Raw genomic sequence first — 16,095 nt, 5'->3', positions numbered from 1 at the left:
GAAAAACTAATTTCTGTAGTCAGTATAAATCTTTCTAGTTATGCCGTCTATCTAGTTATGTAATAAAAATCTGTATTATTTAAATAAAAATCATAAATTAATGGAGAAATTGAAAATGAATTGGTCTAAGGGTGTGGGAACCCTGTATATACTAAGTGAAAGTTTTGGCTCATTATTGTGTACTGGCAGAAGTAGTGTGTTTGATAGCCATGTCGTTGTGCTCATGAGAGAATCTGCACAAAATGCACAACAACAACCTTCAGAGTACAGTGTTTTGAAAATGTAGATATGTTTACACATATCTGTTTTAACATCACTTGAACTTCATTAACGCATGGAGGAATTTGCTCATAGCTAATGGTATATATGTTGTACAGTGCTTATGAGATGAAGAGTCAAATGGCATTGAATGGCTTCAGCTTCTTTAAAGCACAATGACTAATGTGCTGAACAATAATCTGTCTGGGGAAATATTATTTCTGTGGCATATCAAAAACTGCAGAAAGGTGTTTTTGTGATAGTAGCCATATGACATACTGCTTGTGAACAGCATTATGAGGTGTAAGATTCATAAACATTTTTGTGACAATGACACACAATAGGTCTCATGAAACAAGCAGAAGATATCAGCTCCATGAAAGAGTTTCATAGAAATGATTTTTTTTTAGCCCAATGAGCACTGTTATGAACAGGGTGTGTTGTACTGTATGTCTCAGGGTTTGTAACAGTGGTCATTATCCCATGGCATCTCACTGCTGCTACAGCAACACACACCAGCCTTTTCAAGTCGTTCTCTACACTTTGACTCTGAAATAAAGTTGTAATTTATATTTCACAGACCTAACAGTACATGAATGCAGGCAGGTAAAAACTGTATTGTGACTGATTATAATGATGCCACAGATCAGTGATTGAAGCCGTTTTCCTCCTCGTGTCCTTTTCTGTCTTTTCAAGAGAGTTCTTCCTGTGGGCCAAAGCAAAATTATATAGTTTTATAATAGAGTACAATGATGTCATTTCCACATCATATTCATGTCACGTGATTGATGAAAAAGCATTTTAGACCAGTGATTCTCAACCAGGAATATTTTTGACTTTACTGTCAAATATATAAAACTGAAAAAATAATAGATTGAAAAAAAAAAACTTGGAATTATTTTCATTATTATAAATTTTTTTCAGTAAATTTTTAAGGAAAAAAAGAATTTTGTAATGTGTGCAAGTTTTATATTTTTGTGGTCTGTTTTTCATCCATAATTCTTTGTTTTTTCTTTACAAAATTATGTCATATAATTAATTAATTTATAACTGATGATGGGGTAATTTGCCTTATTGATGGGCCTATTGGCTACATAAGACAAAAATGTTTGGGAAACACTGTTTTAGACTGCACTTTTTATAGTGTGGAGCCTCTGAGGGCTGAATGTGTTCAGTTGTGGTTGTAGTTGTGGAGTCTATAATCTACATATTGATCAGAAAAAGGTGAACAAACTGTGTTAGCTATGGATCAACAATAACTGAGTGACAGAAATACTAAAAAGAATACTGAGGAATATACTTTAGAATATAGAGGAACAGCAATCCTAACGTGTTATGGTGGTCTGTTACAGATCTTATATCATAAATTACAATCAGTTTGTTAAGGGTAGTTTAAGATGTGATTTTGGATGGAAATAATCAAAAAGCAGCTGATATTTTTACATGAGGTCACATATGAAAGCTTTCTTAGTACTGAGCAGTTCAGCACAAGTCTGATTATCGTGGGCAAGAGGCTTTCACACATCGCAGACGGTCTGTAGATGAAAGACTCCCATGTATAAAGTCATGGTTTTTATACATTCATGCGTTTGCTGACACCATTACTGCTGCTTCTTACCAAGAGCTTAGAGCACTTCCATCATCTTTCCAGATGTAAAATGAGCTATTAAAACAAAAGAGCAAATAAGGTAGAACACATGTATTATCTTTAGAAGCTATGCATTTTGCATGACTACTGCACTTTTCATCAAAATGCAATAAGAAAAAGAAGAATCCGCTGCTTCCAGTCAGTGCCAGGCACATGTTCTTTAGTCTGTTTCTTTAACAGAGCCATAAGAGTTTTATCAGAGATCACATAATATTCACGCACAGATTATGCTGTTTATGTATATGTATAAATAAAGTGTACTTCTTTTTATCATTCTAATTTGTATAAAAAAGGCAGGCAAGTGAGAGTATTTTGAATAGATGAGAGCTGAATGAGTAAGTCCAGCTTTAACCTCATGACCTCTGCCAGGTTTTGTCTTGTTTATTCTTTTTTTTTAATGTATTCTTCATTCTTTTACTTCTTCCTTTCTATTGTCCTCTAAAACAATGGAACATAGGCTTTCAATTCATTTTTACATTGAAAAGTCTTGAATGAAGAATGAAATGCTACTGTATAGAAATATTAAATTTAACAGGGACAAACACCTCCTCTCAAAGTCTCTTCATACTTGACATTTTCTTTAAATCTATAGTATAAATAATTGAACACCAACACCAATCATCCTCAGACAAAAGTAAATGTAACCCACAGTCTGTTCCAGATGAATGTTAATGTGAAATGAGAAGCGAGCAGATAGTGTAAATGGTGATGAGGGCTGGTTATTCAGCACTAGCTCGTGTGATGTATGTTTGTATAAATGAGATATTGTGTGTCGTCTATGTCAGTACTGCAGCTAATAGGAGCGTTACCTCATTACATTTGACTGAATGTTTGAAGAAAACATCACTTATCGGCACGTGGAGGCCCATTTGTTTCATTTGAAGAAATGTATCATTTAATGTGTTTTTTTTCTTTCATTTTTACATTTAATGCATTTTTCATAAAATCAAAAAAGATTCACTGTGAAGTATTTTCTTCATCATCTTTTCCAAATGCACCACATATTTACAAGTACTGTTTGAACAAATCTGAAATCTTGTAGGCCATTTATCTTGTGGATTATAGCTTTAAGAATTCCACTATGTCTATCATGTTGGTGACAATAGTAGCTGTATCTATCTATTGTGCAAATAGCCAACTTTGTTAACAGTGGCTATTTCACGAACTTAACCCACTGTTTCTCAGGCAATTTATCCATATAGTGCAAATAACATCGATTTGTATTTATTTATTTTTTAGCTTTTTTGAGTAGCATCTATCACTATTTGCATTTACTGTAAACAAGATGCTATTTGTACTTGTTGCAAACATTACATTTAAATAGAATACCCTTTAAAGGTATGGGGTCAATAAGATTTTTTTCAAGGATGCATTAAGTTGATCAAAAGTGAAAGTAAAGTCAAATAGAAAACAGTTATTTTACACTTACAGAAAAAAAAGGTCACTGGGCGGTATATACACACACACACACACACATATATATACATATATACATACACACACACACACTTTAGGTACTAACATGTTAAGCACTAAGGTACAACATCAAATGTATCTTTAAGGTACCAATATTCATATAATAATACTATAAAGGTACAAAAATGTACCTTTTAGCTTTTGCCCCAGTTACAACTTTGTACCTTTTTTCTGAGAGTATAGTAATATTTCACAATATTACTGTATTTAATGAAATTTTGGTCAAATAAATGCAGACTTTGTGGTCATGAGAAATCTCAAACTTTTCGTAAACAGCCCAAACTTTTTGAACGGTAGAATAAACTGCATCTGCTGAAGGTAAATGATCACTTCTTACATTACTTGTTTTTCCAGGAGTCCTGCTAACTAAGACTCTATAATTACTAACTTTAAGGTTGCAGATTCAGTCTTGTGTTGAGGTGATCACAATGATCTTTTAGTACCACTGTGCTCTTGGGGTTGATTCAGGGGAACTGTAGGTCCTGTGAATGCAAAGCATTTGCCAAAATAATTCCCATGAAAATGCCCAAGGTTAAAGATGAACTAGTTTCATGGAATCGGACAAAACCTTATAATGGTATCCTCTTGCAAACAGGTCATTTCAGCTTTGTTGTCAGGTGTGACAAAGTGTTAATTTTGAGTTTTCTTAATTCTTTAGTTCTGGTTTTGTTTGTGTCATCCTCATTGTAAATGACCATGACTGTGTAGAATCTACACAAATCCCTAATGACACTTTAATAAAAGAAGCCTGAAGGAAAGACAAGCTCTGAGGACTCTTTCTAGAATCGATTCCAGATAGGTCCATATCAAGTTTTTGTCATTTGACAAAATTCAATTCAACAGATATACCTGCTTTTAAATGCATCTGGAAATTAAATTACACTTGTCTTTTTCAGAAAGCTCTTGTCGTGGGATTCAGCGTTTTGGGATAAATATAAATCACAAAATATTTCAGATAAAAATGTAACAACAGTATTTTACAAGACACTAGGAATTATTTTCTCAGCCTCTCAAAATAATTGCCCATATTTGCTTTGAGTGGACATGTAAAATGCAGTTACAATTCTAGGGTATGTTAAACAAATATGGTAATTTGGTTTAGCTCTTTATTTTACACAAAATGTAACATATGACAGTGGAACCCAAACCCTAACTCTTGTTAGGCCTATTTTGTACACTCCTAAAAAAGCCTGCTAAACAATATCCTTTAAGTCACTCTTTAGCTCACAGTTCACATTCAGTCTGTCGGTTTATATGGTTATTTTTGTTTATTTCTACAATATTTGACCTCATACAGTTTAAGCAGAGATGAAGATTAACTGCCTTAGTGCTATGTTAGCTAGAATGCTAATCTCTGACAACATGAGCCAGCTTTGTGCAATACAGCAAGCAGCTTACAGCTGATGGATAGATAGATAGATAGATAGATAGATAGATAGATAGATAGCAGAGGAGTGCACATTACGGTAAAAGGCTAACATCACATGACACCAGGTTGCAGACGAGTTTACTAAAATTTGTTCTAAAGAGAGAAAATACTGACCTGACTGACTATAAGTGCAAATGTAACTATGAAATATTGCTTGATGTTTTGCACAACAGAATATTTTGACCAGAAACAACAACGACGGCTAAGTGTGATGCATCCAGTTTGCAGTTATATATTGAGCATATAGAGGTTATAGCTATTTCAAAAGCTGTTTACTGAGCCTTATGAATGGAGACATGGGATTAAAAAAAACCCGTAATTTTTCCTTCCATGACAGAAAAATGGTGCCGTCTATCAATATTCTGTGTTATTGGCCATATAGTGCAAATGTGGAGGAGTGGATTTGTAAATCTGATTGGTTTCTTTAGGTCATAACAAACGTTATCACAAAGATGTAAACAAAAACGCTTGTTCAGACAATTCAATTAAACCACAGGTTAAGGTAGTGACATCACTGTCTGACTGCATCATCAAATCAATCTGTGATGTCAGTGAAGTGCAAAGCATTATGGGTAGGCAAAAAATGTTACCAGGTAAATGTGGACTCAAAAAAACATGTTTACACGGTGTTGATTTCCCTTTCAATACCCACATACTTCAATGCATCCGCTTGACTGTACCTAAGAAACAGGGAAAATTAAATTAGATCACAAAATGAAATGAAACTGCATATATGTGTGTATTTGTGATGCAACAGTATTACTGAAACAAACAAAACATACCTGTAGTCAAAAAAGAGCTCTTCTCCTCGCTGTATGGCTCGCTTGGCGAAGATTCCAATGCGGTGATCACCATTAACCATGACAACTGTAATAATAACCAACACCAAACCAACGTGCTTAATAGCTTCAACTCAAAGTTTGTACTTTGATATTTATGTGATGAAATAAAGTACCTTTTGCGTAACAATTGGGGTTGACAGAGTGGTTGGCAAATCGTATTTTATTCCCTTTTCGAGTGGCATCCACTACAAAGTCTGGAATGAAATAAAACACTATTTTAAAAACACCAAATTGACATCTAAAAGACAACAATAATATAATATAATAACATGAGTGAAGCCAATACCATTGTTCAAGTTGAACAGAAAACTGGACATGTACTTGTCATAGATTCTGCCCCTCCTGTCTGCTTCATCCTGGGAAATAAGCTACACACACACACAAACACAATGCATCAATCAGATCACTAAGAATACAACTTTCAGAAAAATTACATCTAGTGCTCTTCATTAGGGGTGTGTGTGTGATTTCCACACACCTCTCCACAGTACTCAGAGATGAACTCGTTCTTCTGGACTGGCTCTTTGATAAATGTACCCCACCCTGCAACATCAGATGGGGCCAGGAGCAGATGCTGGCAAACAGGTTAAACAACATGTATATCACTAAAGCATCTTCTGTATCTATTATTTCTTTTTGATTCTCAGCATGTTGGCATACAATATTGGATAAATACTAGATAGACAGATACAGAATGGTAGAACAATAGAATGATAGCTAGATATAGATAGATAGATAGATAGATAGATAGATAGATAGATTTATCTTTTACAGTGGCACTAGAATGTACTTCATACCTTCTTGAGTCCTCTCTGAATGCTGCAGTTCTTACAGGAGACTTGTTTGCTGTCCCAGTGGTCTGTGGCCCCACAGGTCATGCAGAGGTCAGGGTCACACTCCCGCACCGCCAGGTAACACGGACACTGCTTGGTGTTACACTGAGTCTTGCAGCGACAGCCAGGAAACCGATTCTGACCTAGAACAAAAACCCAGAGCAGAACAGAAGTGTGTAATTTCTTCACTGCACCACTAGTGGTCTGATCTTGTTTTGTTGGTGCCCTCTAGTGGTGTAAAGATATGGAAACAGGAGCAAATATAAAAAAATATAAAAAAGAAAGGTTTATTTTACTTATTTATTTTTAAATGTTCTTAAACAAAAAGTGGTTGTTTTCCCCCTTTATTTTAGAGCAGTGTAATACTGTATACTTGAATTTGAATATATTTCATGTGTTTGCATTTGTGTTGAACTCACACTCCCGATCACACTGGCAGAATTTCTCACAAAAGTTTTGTGTCATCACACACAAGCAGGAGCTATCACACGGGTGCTCAGGGTGGTCACACGGCTGATAATTGTACACTTGATTGGATGAGTTGTCTGCAAGACAAATAGGAAGGGAAATAAAAACAATTCATTTTGAACAAAGACTTTCCAGTATGGTTCCAGCCATTTTTGATTACTACATAAATATTTTTTTAATTACTTTTTAGAAACTGCACTCATAAAGAGCAGTTATGTTAACATTTTACAACAAGGTTTGATCACCATGTATTATGAACAAACACCAATTACCTATCATCAACATGTAGTGTAGATTAATAAATGAGTCCTACTGCATTAACTGTTAAAAAAATGAACCTTATTGTAAAGTGTTACTGCAATTTAAATATTTAATCATTATATTTAATTGAAATTAAATATTTTAGAACTGAATTATACTGATTAGAATTACTTTGACAATAAATAGGCCTTTTGCAATTAAAAAAAAAAATTCTGACAGCATTTTAAATACTTAATCTTACCTTTCTTCAGCTGTATCTTTGCCCATAATCTATCAAACAAACAGAAACATAATTGAGCTCTAATGTTAGTATTTTGCTGCCTGTGTAACATCCAGCTTATTACAGCCTGAATCTAACTGCCAGGTAAGGGTGTGTTAACATCTTGCCTGTGCTTTCGTTTTTTCTTCTGCGGTGAGATTCCACCATCCTCCAACGGAACACGGTGAATCAGCATCTCTTTCACTGCAAACTCGTATACCTGACACAAATTCATACATAACCACATGAGGCAGAGCATTGCAACACTCACACACACACACACACACACTGCATCACAATCCCATGAACACTTAATGGGCGTTAGTCAGAACTTTGAAACCCAACCGATGTAACCACTCATTATCATGTTGATCTTTGCCATATGAGCTCTCACACACACTAACACGCACATACACACACAAACACACAATCAAAACACTCTTCTAGAAAAAGATTTGGACCATTTCCTAAATGAAAGAAAAACACATGATTTGAGGTAATCACATTTCCAGTTATGCAAACCACAGTCTTTCTGAGAAAAAACCCACAGGCACATATGCACACAGTCGTACATTTGAATACACACATTTTGTTGTCTCTGCTTTTGAGTAAATACTGCAGAACTTTTCGCACATTTCATACATTTTAATTCACTTTAGATCTGCATTAATAAACTCCTTTACCAAAGAGTTACCAAAGAATACAAATAAGCAAAAGACACATATATGAGCTGTTCATTGTCATTTGTGTGCATACCTCTCTACATGTCTTGGTACCAATGAGTCGTGCAATAGAGCAGAAGTTGTTGCAATATGTGCCGTGCAGGACTCTGAACAGAGACTCCTCTGCTCCGCTCCACTGAGGCGGCGAATCGGACTCCTCTGCTCCTTCCTCCCCTGGTCTCATTTTGGCGGGACTAGGACACCGAGAGTTACTCTCTGACACACATGAACACAGATAAATGTCAGGTTTTCATCCCAACACACTTTACTAAATTAAATCAGAACTGAAGAGCGGCAGCTGATATTTGATATTAACTTATTAAATTTCAAGGCCACACTATTTTGTCTAAATTCCCTACTGTTAAAAGTTTAGGGTCAATAAGATTTTTAAGGAAAATGATTCTTTTATTCAGCAAGGATGCATTCAATTGATCAAAAGTGACAGTAAAGACATTTATCGTGTTCAGCTGATGACCAGGTGGTGTACCTGTAATGGTACTGATACATTGTGTATGAGTTTGCAAGGCATTCTGAGTGGTTGTTAGTACATTGCTATGTGGTTACTAGGGTGTTTTGGTGGTTGCTAGAATGTGATGATTTTAGCCTACCTCCAAAATCTCTATTATACTCTCTTGATATGGCTTGGAATTGTTTTTCCTGTTTTATCATCCGACAGGCGAAAATAATAATTATTATCTTAGCAAGTACCACTAATAATGGTCCTGTGTTTCTACAAACATTTTCAGTGATGTCTCTGTTGCAATTTAGACAAACAACTCACCATGGGACAAGAGTTATTTTTGGCAAGCGAAGGTTTGGCTGTGTGTTTCATCCGTGTTATTTTGGTCTGGATAAACTGTCAACTCTTTATTTGCTGTACATTAAGGTGTGGTGTACCTGAAGAGCTGGTGGTCTCATGGTCACTGTCTCCTTCTTTTCCCTCTTCACCGGAGCCTGAGGGGGTGGGGCCACATGAACTTGAGGGGCGGGGCTGTTGCCGTCGACGCCGGGGCCTTTGAGACCTCTGCATGTTTTGATCAGCAAACTCTTTTGCCCCTTTCTGTGACCAAAGAATGAATAAAGAGAAATATGAATACTCAATTCTAATTTAATAAAATTATACATTTACAGCAAAGTAGAAATAGTAACACTTTAGTATAGGGACCAATTCTCACTATTAACTAGTTGCTTATTAGCATGCCTATTATTGGCTGTTTATTAGTACTTATAAAGCTTTTATTCTACATGACCATATTCTACATCCCTAATCCTACCCAATACCTAAACTTAACAACTACCTCACTAACTATTAAAAAGCAGCAAATTAGGAGTTTATTGAGGAAAAAGTCATTGTTAATGGTTCGTTAATAGCGAGAATTGGACCTTAAAATAAAGTGCGACCGTAGAAACACTTATGAAATTGTTATGCACTTAGAAAGCTGTACCTGCAGCAGAAAGCAGTCCAGTCCACAGGGTTCCGTCTCCATTCGGATCTCTTTATTCTTCCTCTTATATACATTAGGAGATGCATGGAAAGCTGAGCACAAACAACATGTACTTTTTATTTACATCCATTTTGGATGATTCAATCACAAGTGATCCCTGGTCAGTGCTAAATATAGCATAATTAGAATTATACTAAATATAATATAATACACAGCTGACCGCCTGCCAGTAGATCATTTCAGACAAACTTTATTGCCAGGTTTAAACAGGGCTTGATGTACTGATGAAGATTGTACAATATGGTATCATTATCACTCTCTCCATTTACATAAACGCAAAAAGGCAGAAGACTAGAGAAGGACATTATAATATCTTACGATGCAAGAAGCAGTCGTATTTAAAGCAGCGGCGACAGAAAAGTGTGTGAAATGAGTGTAGACTTTGCTCTCTCTGAACAGACTTGGCAAAGGGGCCGTCCATGTTGGGCGTGCAGAGAGGAGGCAACTTCACAGGGCTGGGTGGCTCCAGGAGATCCTTATACCTGCAAGAGAGAGAGAAAAATACAGCTACATTATTATTTGTAATAGCAAAACAAACAAACTGAATTGAAACTACAGTAAAACATTTGGGGTTGAAACAAGTCTCTTATGCACACCAAGACTGCATTTATTTGGCCAAAAATACAGTAAAAACTGTAATATTGTGAAATATTATTACAATTTGAAATAACTGTTTTCTATTTTAATATAATTGTAAAATGTAATTTATTCCTGTGATGAAAAGCTGAATTTTCAGCATCATTACTCCAGTCTTCAGCGTCACATGATCCTTCAGAAATCATTCTAATTTGCTGATTTGCTGCTTAAGAAATATTTATCATTATTATCAATGTTTTAAAAACAGTTGTGCTGCTTTATATTTTTTGTGGAAACCATGATACATTTTTTTTCTGAATTATTTGAGGAAAGAAACCGAAAGAAACAGAATTTATTTGGAATAGAAATCTCTTGTAACATTCTTAATGTGGTTACTGTCACTGTTGATCAATTTAATGTGTCCTTGCTGAATAAAAGTATTAATTTCTTTCAAAAATAATCTGACCCCAAACTTTAAACAGTGCAATTTTGCCATTATTTACTCATCCTCATGGTGTTCCAAAACCATATTAACAGCTGTAGTCACAATGAGCTGTTGTGCTGTGTGTATTTAAGTATTATTTCTCCATATTTTTGGTCCAAAAAAAAAGGTTTGGGCTTAGTAAAATGATGACAGAATGTTCTGTTTTGGATGAACCTACCCGTTTAAAGTGCTGAATTTGTTTTACACACATAACAGGCCATTAAATATGACTCTCACAGATTTCCCCCAGCCAGCGGAAAGAAATAAAATGAGCACAGCTGGTGGAATGAACAATAATGACATGAAACGGTAAACACTTGGATGATAACACAGACTGTGACGGGATTTTGTTTCCACTGCTGCGGGGGCTGCACAGCCAGCTGACAGCAGAGCCCGAGGAGCTTCCCATGAACCTTCACTTACCACAGTTTTACTGAACTGGAAATGACTAAAGCAAGCTAATCTGTTTACCGAACAATGGGAGACGGGCGTGTACAGAAAAAAAAACTTTGAAAATAGCTGTGATTAAAATACACACTTCACATTTATATATACTAAATTTTCGCTTTTAAGAATACCTGATATTGACAGATGGTGTTGGATCAGCCTAGCTATTAGTGTACACAATCTAAATGGTGTGCATTTGGGAGAAGCCCGTTTGAATCTGGACTGCCTAATGTCCTGATCATATTAATTTCTAAAAATGAAGGTTAAAAAAATGAACAGGGTGGCCTACTTGTCCTTCAGCTCCTCCATGGTGCCTTTGTATGGAAACATGGCTGCAATAGCTGTGAAAATCTTGTCGTGAGGAATCTTCTTATTGGTGGAGAGCTCTCTTCCTAGCGAGGGAAAAGCAAGACTAAAATCAGAATTTTCATGGATTTGACTTAAAACAAAAGTAGAATAGTGCATGGGATTATGTACAGTATATGTGCATGTGTAAGGGTCAGGGTGTACCGTAACTCACTGTCCTAAAACAAACTGAATGAACAAACAGATTTGTCCAGCCCTTACTGGGAATAGAGGTGACGCTCAGAGCAAACAATTGCACATAGACACAGAGGCTGATCTGATGGGTAACACATGTGAGCTCTAGTCTATTTGTTGTTCAACAAGTGACACCACCGATTGCCTATTAAAAGCCCTAATTCTATGTTAATTGACACAACATATGGTAATAAACATTTTATTTAATTAAATGTCCTATTATTTTTTTTTTATAATACAAAGGCATTAATAAATTTTTGGTCCGTAAACCTGTGTTTCCTTTTAAAGTTAATAAAATTGAATAATCTAATTAAACAGATTTTTGAATGTATCATATATTTTTACATGTAATTTTATTGTGATAATTATTCCATTATTTTGCTTCTGTTCAAAACCAACTCACCTTCACCAGTGCTCCTCCTCTTCCTCTTGAAGAAGCCCACTTTTGACTCTTCTGGTCCTTCAGCTGTAGTTTTCTGCATCCCTTTCTCATCCTCCTCCTCCTTATTCTCGGTTCTCTCTGAGGGCTCTTCCTCCTCCTCTTCCTCTGGGTCTGAGTATTGGCTCAGTGCCTCCACCAGCTCTTTAAAGATCTCATCATTTATGAAGCCTCCTTCTGTTATCAGGGTACAAGATACTTACATACACCACACTGCATGTCTAACATTCACATGCATGTGATATACTGATTAGCATGTAAACTACTGTTCAAAGGTTTGGGGTCAGTACTATTTTTTTTAAAGAAATGAATACTTTCAATCAGCAAGGATGCATTAAAGTGACCAAAAATGACAGTAAAGACATTTGTAATGTTACAATTTATATTTCAAATAAATGCTGTTCTTTTGAACCTGCTACAGAATCTTGAAAAAAATGTTTCACAGTTTCCTCAAAAATATTAAGCAGCACAACTGTTTTCAACATTGATAATAAGAATAAATGTTTCTTGAGCAGCAAATTAGCATATTAGACACATTTCTGAAGGATCATGTGACAATGAAGACTGGAGTAATGACTGCTGAAAATTCAGCTTTGCCATCAAAGGAATAAATGACATTTTAAAATATATTCAAATAAAAAAATTGTTACTTTAAATTGTAACATTTCACATTATTACTATTTTATTGTATTTTTCATTAAAAATGCATCCTTGAACATAAGAAACTTACAAAAATGATTTTAAAAAATGCCTTTAAAACATTCAGGGCTTTCCAGAAGAGATTCATCTCAGGTCTAGCGACACCTCTGGTCATGTGTATAAATACATATTGTGATGCTCACCTCTGTCTCCATGCACCCCATCATAATTGTCAATAAGCTCTTCCAGGAAAGCTTCATCCTGTTCCAACACCTCGTCTCCCATGTAGGGGATATTATGCAGAAATGTCTCATCTTCCACCTCAGAAAAAAAAGAGGGAGGAAAGACATTTATTTGTGATTTTATTGATTAATATAAAGACATGTTCCATATATATTCATGGATCAGTGAGGTTCTTCTAATGAGAGATAAATGCACACTGATATTGTAAATGTGTGTTGTGGGTGGGAGTTTTTGTGTATGCCTATATTTGTGCCTGTAAGTGAGTGTAGGCGTTTAAAGACGCACATCCTCCTCTACCTGAGATGATTTCAAAAAACACTGCTTAGAGCTGTCAGAACATGTGAATGCGCTGCTGCAAGGTGACCTACTTTTAAAATGACCAGAGTCATAAAATTATGCTTTTCTTCTATTTTCATCTCTCTCATTTTTCTGCAGAAGCAGGCTTCTAATGGTGATCATGATTGAGTGAATTTTATGTGTGTTACTGTGTGTGCACTTATTGTCCACATCCAGTACCATGAAGTTCTGCTGCAAAGGGGACCAGGAGTACATGAATGGTATCCCAGCAACAGTTGTCAAGGGACGCATGGCAACTGACTGGTTCGGAAAAGATGGAAAGCCAGACTCTACCATGCATAACTGTGATTGGACAAGAAAGGGAAGACAGGAAAACAGAAGACAAGTCAAAGTGTCACTAAGAACTATTAGAGGACCGTTAAATTGCTTTAGTCCTGCAAATATTAATTAGCCAATGTAATCTGAATAATTTTACATTAGTTGCATTTTAATACATTTTCCCCAAAGTTTACTCATAGATTACTGCATATAAATCTAAATAAAAAAATAATTTTCATGTATTATTAAAGGAAAAATTCACCCAAAATTAAAATACTGACATCATTTAAATTGTTCCAAACCTTTATGACTTTCTTTCTTCTAGGAAAAAGGAGAAATTTCAAGAATTAAACTGGTCACTCCTTTCCATGCATTTTACAATAAATATTAACCGAGGCTTTCAAGCTTCAGAAAGGATGAAAAAGCATCATGAAAGTAGTCCATACAATGCATGCACTGTATTCCGATCCTGAATTTCCTGAAGCCACATGATACTTGTAAATCGTTCGAGTCAAGTTTTGTGAACTGGATCAAATGATTTGTTAAAAAGATTTGCAAATCAGTCACCAAAACTTCTCTCATGAACATGGAAATGTGGGCGAGAATAATGACTTATTTTATAATTTTGTCTGTTAATCACTTAAATCTTGTATGGCTTCAAAAGGAACATAGTGCACTAATTGTACAGACCATTTTATGATATTTTTTGATGCTTTTGTTTCCTTTTTGAAGTTCGAAAGCTTCAGTCATGCTTAATTGTAAAAAAACAAACAAAAAAAACAGTGAATAGTATTTAATATGTCTCCTTTGTTTCACAAAGAAAAAAAGTCACACTGGAACAACATGAGTGTAAAATAATGAAAGAATTTAATTCCACACCAAATCAGTGACAGAAACATCATTAGATCAAGAAGAATTGAAATGGGACTAAATGTGTGCAAAGGGAAATTACACTTGTGACCAAAATCATAACCCACTAATCAAAATATTTGGTTTGGTTTTATCTAAAGAACATCAAGTGTGGTATTGTTTTCCGGTGCTGTTGCATAAAGGATCCAGCTGTGCAGGTATGCTGAGCAGTCTCTGTATTCCACAGAGAGCTAAGCTCTGCTGTGCCCGATGGCTGCTTTTATTGTGGGTATCACAGGAGTTTTAGATACTGAGCTCTGGCTTGGCAAACATACAAATACATTTTTGGCAACAGAGCAATTTAATGAAGAGGGGAAAAATCACTTTGCTGCATTTTACTGGCCTGCTGGTAATATTTGCCCTGACTAATTAATTAGAGGTTAACTGTCCACAGTCAGTCCGTTAATAACATCATTAGATTGATCTAAACACTTGTCAGGTAGGATATGATAAATTAGGTTCTGCAGGAAATGGAAGGCGAACTGTGGCACCTGATCTTGAGTCATTACTGGCATTTTGTTAGAATAAATTATGTTTGGAAAATGGCAAAGCAAAGCTCACTATGTATTGATTCGGCTCATAAATCATCTGGGGGGACAGTCTTGTGCTGAATTAACAGGGGTAATTCACAGTAAAACTATCTAGATGCAAGATGATTGACACTGGTTAGTGGTAGTCAAGGCCCCCGGCTGTGTCATTCTTGCCTTTTTGCTGGATAGAGAGCCACTGGTTGTGGACAGGGGAATAGACTGGATTCGGAGCTTGGACCATTCCTCATTCAGCAGCTCGGTTCTTCCTTCAATCCTGCGGCGATTTGATTGGAAAAGAGCCTGTGAAAAACACACAGCTTAATAGTTAAAAACACTGAATTATATTAATTGAAAGCTAAGATACATGCAATTAGAATGGAACAGAAAACAAATCAAGGAAAATAAAAGAAGGCAGAATGACAAAAATTTGTAGGAAATAGACAACCATTCAGACGTTTGGGGTTGGTAAGATTTTTTTTTTTTGAAAGAAGTCAGCTGCATTTATTTAATGAAAAATATAGTAAAATTGTAATATTGTGAAATATTATTACATCTTTAAAAAAAACATTTTATTTTAATACATTTTAAAATTAATTTTAGAAGTCATTTATTCCTGTGATGCAAAGCTGAATTTTCAGCATCATTACTCCAGTCTTCAGTTTCACATGATCCTTCAGAAATCATTCTAATATGCTGATTTGCTGCTCAAGAAACATTTTTTATTATTGTCATTATTTTTGGGATATATTTTATAAGTTGATTTTTAGGATCCCTTGATGAATAGAAAGTTCATAGAACAGCATTTATTTTAAACTAAAATCTTTTGTAACATTATAAATGTATTTACTGACACATTTGATCAATGCATACTTGCTGAATAAAATTATTAATTGCTAAAAAAATCTTACTGACCCCAAACTTTTTAATGGCAGTGTATGTATATATATATATATATATATATATATAAATCTA

The 16,095-nt window shown here is 35.3% G+C and overlaps 1 protein-coding gene across 3 annotated transcripts in view; it reads right to left on the bottom strand.

Moving 5' to 3' along the window:
- Window positions 1–813: 813 nt before the first annotated feature.
- The window catches only part of LOC107688127 (histone-lysine N-methyltransferase EZH1-like), a 17,112-nt gene continuing 1,830 nt past the window's right edge, over window positions 814–16,095 (bottom strand). For 2 of the 3 annotated variants that reach the window (XM_016485701.1, XM_016485703.1), the window contains exons 3-20: window positions 15,298–15,423; window positions 13,586–13,708; window positions 13,030–13,147; window positions 12,152–12,364; window positions 11,498–11,600; window positions 10,020–10,183; window positions 9,642–9,733; window positions 9,094–9,256; window positions 8,231–8,412; window positions 7,603–7,694; window positions 7,457–7,485; window positions 6,906–7,031; window positions 6,451–6,629; window positions 6,132–6,227; window positions 5,940–6,021; window positions 5,767–5,847; window positions 5,594–5,678; window positions 4,654–5,491 (exon numbers count right to left, since the gene is read on the bottom strand). In XM_016485701.1, coding sequence (XP_016341187.1) covers window positions 5,431–5,491; window positions 5,594–5,678; window positions 5,767–5,847; window positions 5,940–6,021; window positions 6,132–6,227; window positions 6,451–6,629; window positions 6,906–7,031; window positions 7,457–7,485; window positions 7,603–7,694; window positions 8,231–8,412; window positions 9,094–9,256; window positions 9,642–9,733; window positions 10,020–10,183; window positions 11,498–11,600; window positions 12,152–12,364; window positions 13,030–13,147; window positions 13,586–13,708; window positions 15,298–15,423 — 2,115 coding nt within the window. In that variant the 3' untranslated portion in view covers window positions 4,654–5,430. Of the gene's footprint in view, window positions 965–4,653; window positions 5,492–5,593; window positions 5,679–5,766; window positions 5,848–5,939; window positions 6,022–6,131; window positions 6,228–6,450; window positions 6,630–6,905; window positions 7,032–7,456; window positions 7,486–7,602; window positions 7,695–8,230; window positions 8,413–9,093; window positions 9,257–9,641; window positions 9,734–10,019; window positions 10,184–11,497; window positions 11,601–12,151; window positions 12,365–13,029; window positions 13,148–13,585; window positions 13,709–15,297; window positions 15,424–16,095 lie in introns of those variants that run through there. The other variant, XM_016485702.1, reaches the window with a different exon arrangement.

Source organism: Sinocyclocheilus anshuiensis, unplaced genomic scaffold (genome assembly GCF_001515605.1).
Source record: "Sinocyclocheilus anshuiensis isolate Anshui unplaced genomic scaffold, SAMN03320099.WGS_v1.1 scaffold249, whole genome shotgun sequence".
In the NCBI taxonomy this organism is placed as follows: domain Eukaryota; kingdom Metazoa; phylum Chordata; class Actinopteri; order Cypriniformes; family Cyprinidae; genus Sinocyclocheilus; species Sinocyclocheilus anshuiensis.
The sequence above is the reverse complement of the archived record's forward strand: the minus strand, read 5'-3'. Positions and strand labels throughout refer to the sequence as shown.